The sequence below is a fragment of the Somniosus microcephalus genome, chromosome 6 (assembly GCF_052327205.1).
Source record: "Somniosus microcephalus isolate GS21.2 chromosome 6, FLI_Smic_1.0, whole genome shotgun sequence".
Taxonomy (NCBI): Eukaryota; Metazoa; Chordata; class Chondrichthyes; order Squaliformes; family Somniosidae; genus Somniosus; species Somniosus microcephalus.
In genome coordinates this window covers 240,950,066-240,965,564 of record NC_140992.1, presented here as the reverse complement: position 1 = coordinate 240,965,564, position 15,499 = coordinate 240,950,066, and the positions used below count along the sequence as shown (strand labels likewise).

The window sequence follows — 15,499 nt, the reverse complement described above, 5'->3', positions numbered from 1 at the left end:
CGGCAACAACATCATCTTACGTACATATCTGAATTTACAACCGACATACAACATGTCTCGGGCAAAGACAACCTGGTGGCGGATTGTCTCTCCCGCGCCCAGCTCCACGCAGTACACCTGGGAGTCGACTATGTTGGTTTGGCAAAAGAACAGAAGGCAGACCCTGAAGTGCAGGCATACCAGACCGCACCTTTCAGCTTACAAGTGGCTGATGTCAGTTTCCAGGCCGCAGGGACCACACTCCTGTGTGACATCTTGATGGGCGTCCCACGTCCAATCGTTCCAGTCGAATGGCGCAGGAGAATTTTTGACACTATCCACGGGTTGTCACACCCTGGCATGAGAGCGTCACAACGACTCATGGCAAAGAAATTCGTCTGGAAGGGCATGCATCTCGACGTCCGTGACTGGACCAATACCTGCGTGAGTTGCCAGAAGTCCAAGATACAACGCCATGTTAAGGCCCCAGTCGCCACTTTTCCGGTTCCGGAGCGTCGATTCGACCATGTGCACGTGGACCTGGTTGGTCCTCTCCCTTCCTCTCGTGGGTACACTCACCTCCTCACCGTGGTAGACCGCACCACCAGGTGGCCAGAGGCAATTCCTTTGGTTGCCACCACAGCAGCAGACGTCTCCAGAGCCTTCATCTCGTCGTGGGTAGCTCGGTTCGGGGTACCGGCTGACATCTCCTCCGACCGGGGGCCTCAATTTACCTCTGAGCTTTGGAACGCCGTAGCTCAAGGTTTGGGCACCAAGCTTCATCGTACCACCGCCTACCATCCACAGGCGAAAGGTCTGTGTGAAAGATTCCACAGGTCCCTTAAAGCCGCACTGCATGCTAGTCTCCGTGGGCCTAGTTGGGTGGACAGGCTCCCTTGGGTGTTGCTAGGTTTTCGCATGGCACCTAAGGACGACCTGCATTCTTCTTCAGCAGAGCTGGTTTACGGCCAACCACTCAGAGTGCCTGGCGATTTTCTTCCTCCTCACACGGAACCCTGGTCCCCAGCTCAGCAGCTCGTCAGCCACCAGGAAGCGGCTAGGAATTTCATCCCAGTGCCTACGTCGCATCATGACCTGCAGCGCTCCCATGTCCCGGTGGATCTTAAGAGCGCAGAATACGTGTTCATTCGGCAGGATGCTCGCAAAAACCCGCTCAAACCGCCTTAACACAGGTCCGTTCCGCGTCATCTCGTCAGGTGACAAGTCCTTCACAGTCGACGTCGGCGGTAAGCCTGACCACATCTCCATTGACCGGTTGAAACCGGCGCATCTGGATCTGAGCGAACCAGTCGTCACCGCTCAGCCGCCTCATCGTGGTCGTCCACTGTCGACTGCCAGTCCAGTACAGCCACAGTCATCCGCCGAGTCGCCAGTGCCCGCCTCACCGGGTCGACCACAGCCAGCCTCTTCTTCTCCGCCTGCGGCGTCATCCCAACCACAGCCAACGGCCAGTTCGTCTTCTAGCGCTCTGTTCCAGCTGCCGGGGTATAGCAGTCGGTCGGACAGACTCGTCAGACCCCCTTCTCGCCTTACCTTCTCTGTTAAAAGCAATTCTGGGGGGGCGCATGTGGCAGAACCACCAGAGGATTACGGACAATTGTATATAATTCCTTTTACAGCAATGTAGTACAGCTGGGGGCTGCACCTTTAATGTATCTGTTAACTGTACTAGGGCTTCTTTCCTGTACTCTGCGTGATGACGTCATGCCGTCCGTCACGTGATCTCTCAACGGCGGGAAGAACGTGATGACGTCATGACATCGGAGCTCGGAACCTGCTAGCAGTTGAGCTCGGAACCTGCTAGCAGTTCCAGAGAGGCTTTCAAGCAGACCAGACCTATTTGCATTGTATCCTACTGTTTCCTGTACAGCTTTGTTTGTTCATTAAATTTTATTGTTTTTGATTTTCTGAGTCGATCTCAATTCTTCGGCTAGGAACCCCAGTTCCTACAGGAGTGTCATTTCCTCCATGCCATGATAAAAATGCCATAGATTTTTTTTTTTGATTTTTTTATTTCAAAGTTTGTTTATGATATTTCAGCTTCTCCCTTAATCTGATGTGTTTGTCCCACTCTTTATTTCGCTCTCTGTAAAATGATGAAAAAGTGAATGATAATCTGTGCTTTTTAGTTCCTGGTTTCCCTACTGTGAGAATTCTTCAGTCTGATTGGATGTTCAGCCTGCTTGATGACTTCACTGTTGTTGGACGCCAGAATTAAATTGACACCGTAATAGGGGAAATCGGTACCACAGAGCCCGCTAAATCTTTCTGGGCATCTTTCTTCGAGGTCAGCGGCGAGTGCCGTCCCTATGCTACTGACTGCAAAATCCGGGCCAATATTTATGTTTGTGTTGTGTAGTGAGAGGGCGGAGGTCTAGACACTGGGCAGCCCCGAGCCTTCAAAAAGAATCAACAACAATTAATTTCAAAGTAAAGTGGGCAGGAGCATGATTGATTTAATACATCTAAGGTGTTGTTAGTTCCAGCAGAGTCACACTAGGGACACTGGTGCAGGAGTCTAACCATTTTGAAGGTGTCATGCCTTTTAATGGGCACATCCCTATAATCAGAACAACTAAAGTAGCACTGTTTCATTATACTATAGTCAGTCCTCATACAGTATATGTAACCAAACTCTTGGCATTGTTCTAATATATGAAAAATACCATCATGTCCCCACATATACTCCTTACACCGTAAATACTTGTGCAGCTGCTGTTGTAGGCAGAATTGGTTTCAGCAACGTTTCTGTCCTTCCTAACCTATTGCACAAGACAGAACTTCGTTGTATATTCTGTTTGGTTTTCATATAAAATCACTCTTGCATGAAGAACCAAGACCTCAGCTAAACATCTTTCTTCCCTTCCCACTACCACCACAAATGCCGAGTACATGGAGGTTAATGGAAACAGTGCCTTGCCTATAATAAAACTATGAAAGGTAACTACTTATATTTTCTACAGATGAAGATTCCCTCCAAGAAACTTGCCCATATCCCAGTCTACACTGTGGGTTTTGAGACTATCCAGGGAACCAGTCAGATAAAAGGATGTTTCCAATCTCAGTAAGTATCTGGACTCTCTGCTACACTGGATGTTGAAGCTTTCCATTACTTGAACTTCATTTTAGTGAGATATTGAGAAGTATATAACTGCCGCAACAATAGCTTTCATTTATTTCGCGCAGTTGCCACCACTAAGGCAGATGATGTGTAGGTGGAAGTAGGCGATCTTAGTGATGGATACGATATGGGATTTGAAACTCGGCTTGGAGTCGAAGAGGATGCAGATGTTGCTCACCATTGGCTTTAGGCTGAACAAGTGGTTTGTGTAGATGGTTTTGCTCACCACTGTAGCATGTAATATTGACAACGTCAATATGTTTCATGCCATTCATGTGGATGATGTCTGCGCTACAGGATCTCTGGTTGTGATGCAGTTGCTGCAACTTTTATCGAGTGTTAAGCCACAGTTAATGGAAAATAGCTGCTTCATAAGAACCTGTGCATAATTGTCAGAAAACGCAGGATGATAAGGTAACTGATGTGTACAGAATTATAATTATTTTTGGTTCTATTTTGAAAAATGCATGTAATATATTGTTCCAGCAGTTTTGTCAGTGGGCCTCCGGGTGGAACAGTCTGCCATTGGAAAAAGTGGAAATCAAACTTTGTAAAGTTACTTTGCGAAACAACAGTAAGATTTATCCATGTGACACCAACAGTTAAAGATAGAGTGCGGCCCAAACTCATTCAAAACTTGCTCCTTTGAAGTGGAGCATCTGAGGTGCTTGCTAATGAAGTTTCCTTACCACAGAGATAAGTGTTAGAACTGGGACTTTTCCAATAATAGAACTGCACAATATGGAGAAAGGCTACTAAACAATAAAAAATCAGAATTAACAACAACTTTCATTAATGTAGCCCCTTTAATATAAAAAATGTTCTAGGGTGCTTCTTGGGAGGAATATGGAAAATATACATTGAGCCAGAAAAGAACTTGAGGCATTACCAAAACTTGGAGGTTTTTTAAAGGCGGAGAACTTGGTGGAGAGGCAAAGAGCTTTAGGGAAGGAATAACAGAAAACATGATCCAGGCAGCTGAAGCCACTGCTGCCAATGGTAGGGCAAAGAGGAGGAGGTACACAAGAGGCTGGAGTCAGTGGAACAAAAAGTTCGTGGGGTGGGGTGGTGGCGGGATATAGGAGTAGAGGAGAATGTGAAGATAGGTAGGGGCAAAATCATGGAAGGATTTAAAGATAATTTTAAACTTGAGGCTATGGGGACAGGGCATTAATGTAGGTCAGCGAGAACTTGGTGCAGGACAGGATATTTGCAACAGTGTTTTGGACAAATATTAAATACTTCTTTGTTAGCACATGGGCATGGAGATCCAAATCATCATCATTATCTGCCTCAGTGGGAAAAACGCATTAATTCAGAATGACTGACTTTTAGAAGTGCAGGAAATCTTAGTTATTTGATCAAACTTGAAAAAATAACAAAAAATCCCTGTGGTCTTAAGATGTTCTAGCCCCTACATTTGTGAATAGGGAAAAAGTAAAGGAAACAATCTAATTTTGCAAAAAGCGATGAAAGAAGCCCTCTCTGGTCAGCCTCAAGCAGTATTTAGTTTTTTTTATTTGATTGGAGGGGTGCATTATTGTTGAAGTTAGATTGGTAGGTACTATTCTTGCCCTAGATTGCTGTTAGTGCTCTAATAGTGTAAGAAAAAACACACATTTAACTGAAAAAACTTATAACTAAGAGTAAATAGATAAAAGCTTGAGTTGTTACTGAAGTATAGCTTAATTCTGATAGCTAGACTTGTCAAGAGTCGCGAGAGTTGTACATGGTGCCAGTATTTTGACAAATAACCCCTTTGGCCTTTGTATTTTTGGACTTTTGTTGTCAGTAAAATGTCTTCCAAGTAAGAGTGCTAGTGAGGGACTATCCTACTGTTCGGTACTCGGTCTTTCAAATCTTGATTTTGGTCTCTTTGTGTTGCAGGTCTCTGAGGAGTCTCAGTAATCGGTCAGTAGAACAGGAATTTCCGCACCTTTACACACACGGCTGTAGCTTCAAAGAAGTTTGTGCTGAATGCATAAAATTTGTTGCCGACGTCATCAATTCAAGTAGAAAAAGTGTGGACCTTCTGAATACCCCTTCGAGGAAAGCACAGTCAATGTATGCTCGCTCAACAAGATCCTAAAAAAAAAGTAAAAGCAAGAACTGATTGCATTATAATCATTACATGATTCCAGCCAAAGCTGTCAGCAGCCACGCTCGCTGCACGTGCTGTTGTTAATTCCTAAAAGAACAATATGCAATGCTTCAAAGACGTGCCCATGTCATTCTGATCTCCTGCAGGCGTAACAGATGTGGTGAGGATTAAGGACACAAATGAGTCAAGTGTTTATGGAGGTCACGTGATATGGTTTAACATTTTCTTGGTAAAATGCTTTTCACATTGATGCATGACTCACCGTTACTGCAGAATCAAGGCACACATGAGGACCCAGATGAGTTCATGGGCTTTGGAGGCTTGGCCTTTGATTATTGAGATGGGGGTGAAACCTGAAAGTTCCATCCATTGCTGGCAACCAGCTCTAAAAGCTGATCAGGGAGTGGGGAGATGTACAGATTAAGAGTTTGAAACTCCGCTATCTTGACAGGGGCAAGAGGTTGGGTCAGGTTGGAATGCACAACATTGGAAATTTATTTTTTCACATTTTATTTTCAATGATTTCATTAAAATAATTTATTTTTCCTCTTTTCTTTCTTGGCTTTTGTTTACTTGTTACAATCTCCTGCAGGCTTCACTATTAATAGCTCTTCAATGCTTCCTTGCTGTTGAAGCACCCGTTGCTGATCTTTAAATTCTATTACATTGGAGACTCTATTATGGCCTATACTGAGTGTAAGTTTTAAGGTTCTCGGGATGTTCCTCATCCAAAACTAGCACAGCATCTCATTATACGCTATGGGTTTAACCATAGGTTTTACTTTGTGGGTCCCTTTGCAATTCTCAAATAACTGACCTAGTATTTATCATCATTTCCTGTCAACTTAGACACCGGGGATCAATGTTTATGTGTACTGTGCCATGGTTGTGCATGAGGCCTATCACGATACCAAAAGCATCAGAGTTCATTCTGTTTTAGTGCAGCCTAAGGTGATTTCTTACTCCTAGCTGAACATAGTGTAAACGAAATAACAACAGAAAATGCTGGAAAAACTCAGCAGGCCAGGCAACATCCGTGGAGAGAAATTAGAGTTGACGTTTCGGGTCGAAACCCTTTTTCAAAACTGGAAAGGAAATAAAATAAATCGAAGGCAGGGCTGCGATAGAACAAAAGAAGTAAAAGAGACATTAAGAGGTATTCAAAACCAGACGAGATGGTAATAGGACAAGTGGAGACAAAAGATGTCAACTTAGACACCGGGGGATCAATGTTTATGTGTACTGTGCCATGGTTGTGCATGAGGCCTATCACGATACCAAAAGCATCAGAGTTCATTCTGTTTTAGTGCAGCCTAAGGTGATTTCGTATTCCTAGCTGAACATAGTGTAAACGAAATAGCTTTGAATCTCACTCATGATACCTGGAGTGAGATCAGGCAAGGCTAGTCGGAATTCAAAGTAGGATATTATAATTAGTCCTGTTACTTCAGTTACCAGAGTTAACAGGCCTAGAGAACAATTGAAGAAATTTAACTTCCCTTTGGCTGCAGTTATCTGACTGGCTGCTGCAATGCCCATTGTGAATAGACATATTGCTGTAGCACTTTTACTCCACTTAATGGACAGCAGCTATAGTAAGGTAGTAAAGAATCTTTTAAAAGCACTTTGTCTTCTAGTATTAGCAATGGCCTCATAAATCTACAAAGAAGTGTCTATCAGTGGTATCTGATGTCATGAGTTATATATACCAGTGCTTACATGATGTAGTAACAACAGAAAATGTATCGTAACATATCAATACATTTTTAAATGGGACAATTTCTCTTTAGGAATGTGTAGAACACTAGGGCATACTGCCTTGAATTTCTTCCCGCTACTTTGCTGGATCTTTTGTGATTGATATTCCAGAACTTCTCAGTAGTGTGAAAGGGACACTAACATTGATGATGCTAGAAATAGAAATTATTTAGCTTGGGGAGTGTTACAAAATTAAAACCTGAGAGGTACAACTAATATCACAAACCTGAAGTTCTCAAGTGCTTTTATAAAGTCATTGGACTCCAGAACTTACAGTACCAATGTAACACACTGCGCAAGCTATTGGGGTTTGGTTGGTTTTTTTTTACTTTATATTCTCCATAGTTTGGCCATTCTTGTGCTCACTGCATTCAGGCAACATCCCATAATGGAAAGAGATGAGATGGTTTGCAATGTTTTACCAGGATATTCACCATCTGTATACTCTAAGTAAACAACTAATGAAGAATAGAAATTCTAACTTGAGAGAGAATTGGACATTAAAATTATAAACATAGCTGTTGTTTTGCAAACCTAGAATTATTTAAAGCTCTCCCTTCTCGTGACTTGGCCTTTTTAGTGACAGATAAGGGAGCAAATATAGAATAGGCTGCAGACTTCAGTGATTTGAAACTTAAATGATTAAGAAGTGGAAAAGCAGGTTTCAATTAATGTGGAACATTGCATGTTTAACTGTTTATAAAGTTGCCAGAGACCAGATAATTGAATAGAGGTTGTAAGAGTGCCTTTGATTGTGACTAAATCTGGTCAGGAACATTGTAGTACAGCTCCAGAATGTACTGTTTAAAAAAAAAATGTATAAATATATAGGACTGGGGCAACTCTGTCATTATCCTACTCTGGCATAATGTTTCTCATTAGTCTTTCTGCATGTTTAAAATGTTTAACCAGGGACCCAGTAAGACAGGGCATGATGGCAGAATTTAATGGGCTTGAAGGCTTCTCCATTGAGTATATTCACAAAGTTAGTCTGGTCACCCTCTGCTGGATGCAATGCATGCTGTAGGGCAGTCACCAGGAAGTGAAATGGCAACTCAACAGAACATCACATCTTAAGAATACACCTCCACAAACATGCACTGTGATGCCAATGAAGTTCCTAAGCCAGATTTGAAGATCTCCTACCTAGAGGTCAAACGGTTTCTAACTAAGTCAACAGAAATGCTTATGTCTGCAATTCCCCGTCCAGGTGTCCATTCAAAGCAATACTCTAGCAATCACAGAAATCATACAGGCATATGCTGTAGGGCAAAGATGTTAGCTTCTGGTTAAGACATTGCACTGCAGTGAAAAATTGCATTTCACCAAAGGAATTTATGAAGAAGGAAACCTGTGTTTCAGCACTAAAAGTCTTCAGTATGATAAGCAATGAATAAGACTAATTGTCAATGCACCTTCCCTGGACTGATGGAATGTGTGTTGTGTGTACAATGACTGGATTTCAGTCAAACAGCATGCTAAAAATAATAATAGTATGAAATAAAGAAATAAACATTTTATATAGGGCCTGCTGTCCAACGCTGAATGTAAAATTTATTTGGTATGTATGTATTTTTTTTTGTAAATACAAGTTCTATTTACTGCAGGATTAAATAAAACTGTCCAGGGACATTTCTGCTGGTCAATAATTTATAGACTTAAAGTTGTAAGCAAATATTTGAAGACTTCATTGATCACATGTTTTCATTCGTAATGTAGACTCTACAGAACAACAGAAATTACAAGTACAGGTAGACTACCCTTTATCCGGACTTCCGAAAACCGAAACCCTCTAAAAACCGAAGGTTTTTTCGTTCAGCGTAAGTCGTGCGTATGAACGAAAAAACCTTCGGTTTTTAGAGGGTTCTGGTTTCGGAAGTTCGGATAAAGGGTAAGTCGTGCGCATGACCCCCCGCCGACCCCGACAACCGCCGACCCCCCCCGGCCCTGACAACCGCCGACCCCCCCGCCGGCCCCGACAACCGCAGACCCCGCCAGCCCCGACAACCGCCGACCCCCCCGCCGACCCCGACAACCGCCGGCCCTGACAACCGCCGACCCTGCCAGCCCTGACATTTACTCACTGAGTCACCTGGGTTACTCCAATCACTTTTCATCTCTAACACTGTTTGTGATGAGGACAAGAATTTGCAAGATCAGCGTACAGTTTTGAATGCACCACGGCCTCTCGGACAGTCAATTTCTCCGCCGACCCTGACTGACTTACGCTGAGCGTCAGCGTAAGTCGTGCGCACGACCCCCCGCGGACCCCCGCCGACCCACCTTCCGAAATCCGAAATTTTCCTTTATCCGAAACTCGGCTGGTCCCGAGGTTTTCGGATAAAGGATAGTCTACCTGTAGTTAAATTATACAAATTTTTATGAACTTTAAAAAAAAAGCAGGAACTTAAACAATTTTAAAAATTAGATCGTGCATTGTAAGATATGAAGATTATTGATGGGTACTCAAACATATACTAGTGCTTCTGATATGTCTTCCTTTTTCCTCAACTGAGGATTCCTCTCCACTGTGGTTGACATGGCCCCTCGACCGTGTCCGTTCCATTTCCCGCACTTCTGCTCTCGCCCATTCCCCTCCCTCCCAGAACCACGATAGGGTTCCACTTGTCCTCACGTTTCACCCCACCAGCCTCCACATTCAACGGATCATCCTCCACCATTTCTGCCACCTCCCAGCATGATCCTACCACCAAACACATCTTCCCCTCCCCTCCCCTTTCAGCACTCTGAAGGGACCGCTCATTCCGCGACACCCTGGTCCACTCCTCAATCACCCCTAACAGCTCCACCCCTTCCAACGGCACCTTCCTGTGCAAGCGCAGGAGATGCAATACCAGCCTTTTTACCTCCTCCCCACTGTCCAGGGCCCCAAACATTCCTTCCAGGTGAAAGTGATTTATTTGTAGTTCTTGCAATTTAGTATACTGTATGCGCTGCTCATGATGCAGGCTCCTCTACATTGGGGAGACCAAACGCAGATTAGGTGACCAATTTGCGGAACACCTCTGTTCAGTCCGTAAACGTGACCCCAAGCTTCCGGTCGCCTGTCACTTTAATTCTCCGCTCCACTCCCAGTCTGACCTCCCTGTCCTCGGCCTCTTGCACTGTTCCAACAAAGCTCAACGTAAGCTCGAGGGACAGCACCTCTTGATTAGGCACTTTACAGCCTTCTGGACTCCACATAGAGTTCAACAATTTCAGACCATAACCTTGGCCCCGATTTTTTCACATGGCAGCTGTTGATGATTCTGCCATCCCCATTTACACCTCATCTAGACTCATCTTTTGTTTCTTTACTTGTCCCATTACCACCTCCTTTTGCTTCGTACAATCATCCCATTTGTCATTTAATCTCTCCTGCCTTCCACCCTATCACTGACCTTCCCTTTTGTTCTTTCCTCCCCTCCCTGTTTTCCCTGCCACTGCACTTGCTTAAAACCAGTTACATCTCTAACTTTTCCAGTTCTGGCGAAAGGTCATCGACCTGAAATGTTAGCTCTGTTTCTCTCCACAGATGCTGCCTGACCTGCTGAGTATTTCCAACATTTGCTGATTTTATTACTTAAAATATGGAGTATGGGAAGGAGCCTGAATGTCCGTGTCTGATGATGTTCACTTCTATTCCATATATACCAACTAGCAGAGTTTCACACTGACAGCATTTTGAGGCCCCACTTCACAAGTCACTGCTAACAAAAGTCAGCATAACCAGGTCCCTGTCCACTCCTCTCATAACTAGAACTGATCCTGGCCACTGCAAACAGGAATTCTCATCATAAACAGGAATCCCCACCTACTGTATACAGCAGCTTGAATCACTTCAGTTAGCAGCAGGACTCTGCTAGGGGTGATGCGGAGGGGAAATGGAAAGGGAGCCATGGATGGCAGTGAAGGGAGGAGAGAATGGATAATTTGATAAGGATGGGGAGAGGGAAGGGGGAAAGGATTGGGAATGAAAAGGAGAGGGATGGGTGAAATGAAAGAGGGAAGAGAGCAGAAGCTGGTAGCAGTGCTTTGAAGTGGGACATAAATGAGGGTGTCAACATTAACTGAGAGGGAATGGGCAGGAAGCCTGCGAGGATTAACTGGAGGGAGGAAGAGAGATTGCCAGCATGAACTGGACAAGGGAGGGGAGGGGGGGGGGGGGAGGCATTAGTGCCATAAACTGAGGAGTGGGGGAAGAAGGGAACAGCGCTGCATTAACTGAGGGGAGACCTTTGAGTGAGAGCATAAACTGAGGGGAGACCTTTGAGTGCCAGCATGAACTTGGGGTGGATCTATGGGTGCCACCATGAACCGAGGAGAGAGCTAAGGGTGCCAGCATGAACCGAGTCCGGGTTACGCAACAGAGATGGGCAGGTGACACGCTTAAAGGCACACTAAAGGCCGCCTTGAAATCTTGCAATATTAACCCCGATACCGAGAAAGTCACGGCCACCGACAGACTATGATGGCATCATGTCTGCCAGGTCGGGTTGAATCAATTTGAGGCTTGCAGTTGGCAAGATCTGGCTGCCAAGCGCCTGGCATGGAAGGCAGCTCACATACATGATGGCACTTCTGGATTTCAATGCGATATACATGCGTCCAAGATTGGGATCTTCTCCCATCAGCGCACCCATAACAACTGAGACTCACCCATCAACTGGTAGGGAGACTCCATCAGTGGTTTGAGTGTCAGATGGTGGCATCCTGCAATAGTTCCGTTCTGGAACATTTTTTCCATCATAATCTAGAACTAAACAATGACTAAAAGCAGGATGTTCTGATTAACCTTACAGAGCTTGAAGCTTTCATTGTTTATTGTTGTTACATAGGCAGGAATGTTACAACACTGGAAATGTCTGTTTGCAGCCAATAGTCCTTGTGATCAAAACATTTGATAATATGGTAATTCTTCTGAAGAGGAGAGCTCTGTTTTTCCTTTATTTTCTTCCTCATTCTTTTCTCCTGCTTGTCCTCACTTCATGCTTTCTTTAATATGTGTCTATTTATCTGAAATAATCCAGGTATACCTAGTGGTAGAAGCAGTTTTCTATCGGTGAATGTTACCCGTTTACTATAGCGGGGTGACTCCTGCCAACGACCGGAAGCTGTGCAGAAGCTTACTGCTCGTTAATTTGGGACCACCTGGAGTTCAGTTCCTGACCTTTACTGTGGTCCTGCTGCAGTTTTAAGGACAGTTGTTCGCCCATTGCTGCACGACAACAAATTTACTGAAGCAATATAACTGACTGTAAGTAACAAAATATTACACACCTTACTGATACTGAAAAATACCAGTCCTCACAGATATAATATTTTTAATCTATTTTCCTACAACTTTACAAAATTTGATTAATAGGCAAGTCATTTTTCTCCCCCAAAACCCCCTTGCAGTATAACTTCAATCTTACCCTTTCTTTCTCTTGACTGTCTCTAATGTTAGATCTCCCAAGTAAAGTCTGTATTTGTTCCTCCAGTGTCTCTTGCTGTGATGTTCCCTGATTTTCTGGGGTCTCATTCCGTTTTTATGGCGGGTACCACCGATTTTCAGCAATCCCTTTCTCTTAGAGTTTCCTCTTTAATTTATGCCTTTTACATTCAATCTATCCTGTAGACATACTTCTCTACTGTTCACACACATACTTAACTATTCTCAACTGCCTTTTTATAAAATAAAATCTTCATAGCTCTCCCCTATAAGGTACTTCCAAACCTTTGCTTCAGCTCTTGTAGACCAACTCTTGTACATGTCCTCTTTCATTTAACATGTTTTGGTGTTCAATTTTTGTAAGCTCTCTGCTGTTCCATTTTGACTTACCACTTGCTGGAAATCTGCTGAGCTTCCATTGTCTTGTTTTTTCAAATTATGAATAATCATATTCAAGAGGCGTGCATGGATCCTAGGTTAAATGAGGATATCAAAATATGAAAAGACATTTTCACGAATCTAATCCTTTAATTGTTTTGTCTCCTTCCTTGGATTGTAAAATGAATAGATGCTAATGATGGCAACTGATGGAGGCCTGGTGATCAAATTTATCAGCTTTTTAGAAGACCGCTGCAGTAGCTGTACTTCAACGCTCCACACCGCTGTGGAGTTGCTGAAGCCAGGGTAGTGGTGTTGTCTTTCAGCTCAAGTTTTTAGCCTACTGGCATTCATATTTGAAGACTTTCTTAACTAGCGAAAACCTTTAAGTTTCACAAACTTTTCTCTACTAAATTTGGCTTCATCACAAGCCACCAGAGCAGAACAGCAGATGCTGATGCTGTTCCACGAATCATCTGGCTCTAGCCTTTCCACAAAAGCTGCTGGTTTTCAGTTTTGTTTTGCAGAATTTTTTGCCCATTCGAAATACCGACACGTTTACCAACCTGGCCAATTTCCTGAAATCTCAGGAGTTTTATGTTTCATGAAATTTAGTTCTTTGCATCTTTCAGCAGCACATGCATTCATCTAATGCCTTTAACATAGAACAACATCTCGAGGTGTTTCACACTTGGGAGCAGACTGGAATAGGAGGGAAAATTAGAAGCAGCGGCCAAAGGCAGGATCAAAGGGGTAGGTTTTGTGGAGGCTTTGAAAGTGGGGAAGGATGAATGATGGAGCAAGAAGTTTAGGGACAGAGTTCCAGAGAGTGTGGCTGAGATGGATGAAGCTGTACTATTGGTGATAGAGCAGTGGAGGGTGAGAATCTTAACCCCTTTGAATTTTTTTACCTGGATTTAATTTTCAGAATATAAAACAGAAAAATCCATGAGAACTTTTATAACTGAAAAGCCAGGAACCCATTTTCATACAAGAGCTCCATCTGCTGACGGACCCAGGTACAGACACTGTCGCAGTGCTCAGTAATGGTACCTGCTAGCATGCAGGTAAAGAAGATGATTTTGCCTGCTGCAATATGTGGAACCATACCCTATCAGGTTGCTGCTTTCAGAAGAGGAGATTAAGCGGAATATTTACAAAGCACACAGTTAATTGCAATAACTGTATAAGCACTTTTGCAGATTGCTCAATAGTGACGATAGTATAAGTTTACCAGGTCTTAACATTTCTGGTGCCCACACATTTGAGTAGACATGCACAGAACTCTGCTCAGAGAAATACAAGCAGCAGTGTAACTGAAACTTCTTAGCTGCAGTGGTCCTACACTGGCAGGCATAGTGTAATAGTAGTCTTACTCCCTATAAAAATGTTAACTCATTAAAAATTAAAAGCCAACTGCCTTATTGATCATCCAGCCATAGCTGAGCTGCTCCACTAAAATACTCAGAAAGAGAAGAAAACAACTCAAAGTAGATAGTGATACTTTTTCTGCAGATCATCCTCCCTCCCTTATCCAACAAGTACCACAATGCCATGTCCTTAGCAATCCACTCTTTGTGCTGATACAAATCTCCAGACCTGACAGGTGACAACCTTAATTAGTGTGGATACCTGGTGACCCAGCTCATTTGGTGCACATAGGTGAAGTTGTAGAATTGTAAGGTCTTAATCTTGGCCTTGCCCAGCAGAGATAAGGCACTTCCCAACACAGAGGGAAAAAAAATCAGAGGGTAAAAAAAACCCCATGTAGCTGTTACTGTCCTCCTACCAGCAATATAAGGACATTGGCAGAACCGTTGAAGGAGTTTGCCTGTGTTGTTGTGTATGTACCTTTAAGAGAGAACTGACTTTATACTGTAGTACCGGCAGTGACCACACCTGTCTATAAAGCCATAGCAGGCTTCTGTACTTTCAGTTTAAGCTTACCCTCTGTTCAGTAAATACCTGTTATTATTGTTCTCCTGCAGTCCGTGTATTATTGATACGCGGACACTACACTGGCGACGAGCAGGTTCGAACTCACCTGCAGTACTGCATCACCTCACGGGGATCTTTCCCTGAAAAGAAGCTTCTTGGAGGTCAAAATCAGAGCAACGGGCGTCGACCGCGGGCAACCGCCCAGGGATCCATCGGAGTTTGGAGAATTGCAGGGGAGGCTGTGGAGAGCTGGGCTTGGCTCCCCAGTCAAGGTGTTCCAGCAAATCGTGCTGGTAGCAGGTAGTGCGCTGACCCTTCCGGACTGCGGCGGGCTCGAGCTCGATCAAGCGGCTCTGCAAAGGGGCCGTGCAGCGTTGGGAGGAAAAGAGAGGGTGGAGCGCACAGGGCGCGGTCGGTGCTCAAGAACCGGGCAGCGTAGAGGAAATAAAACAAGGGGAAGGAAAAGTGAGACGTGCCGAAGCTGCGGGTCGCCGCCATTACCCTGTAGAATGCTAGGAGCAGCGTGGCAGCAAGGGGAAGAAGGAAAAGCGCGGGAGGTGCCATTTTATTCCATTGGGGAAGAAGGAAAAGCGCGGGAGGTGCCATTTTAATCCATCGTGGAAGAAGAAAAAGCGCGGGAGGCGCCATTTTAAACCACCCAAGATTCCGAAGAGTAGCAGTATCACTGCTTTCGACAACGAGGTAGTAGACTGGACCACGTATGTGGAAAGAATTGAAGTGTACTGCAAGGCAAATGAGGTGGCCGATG

General features: G+C 44.1%; 1 protein-coding gene across 2 annotated transcripts in view; it reads left to right on the top strand.

Moving 5' to 3' along the window:
* spire2 (spire-type actin nucleation factor 2) overlaps positions 1-8,637 on the top strand; it is a 99,702-nt gene extending 91,065 nt beyond the window's left edge. For both annotated transcript variants that reach the window (XM_085991623.1, XM_085991621.1), the window contains exons 14-15: positions 2,964-3,064; positions 5,009-8,637. In XM_085991623.1, the coding sequence (XP_085847749.1) occupies positions 2,964-3,064; positions 5,009-5,210 (303 nt within the window). In that variant the 3' untranslated portion in view covers positions 5,211-8,637. The remainder of the gene's footprint in view (positions 1-2,963; positions 3,065-5,008) is intronic.
* The last annotated feature ends 6,862 nt before the right edge of the window (positions 8,638-15,499 follow it).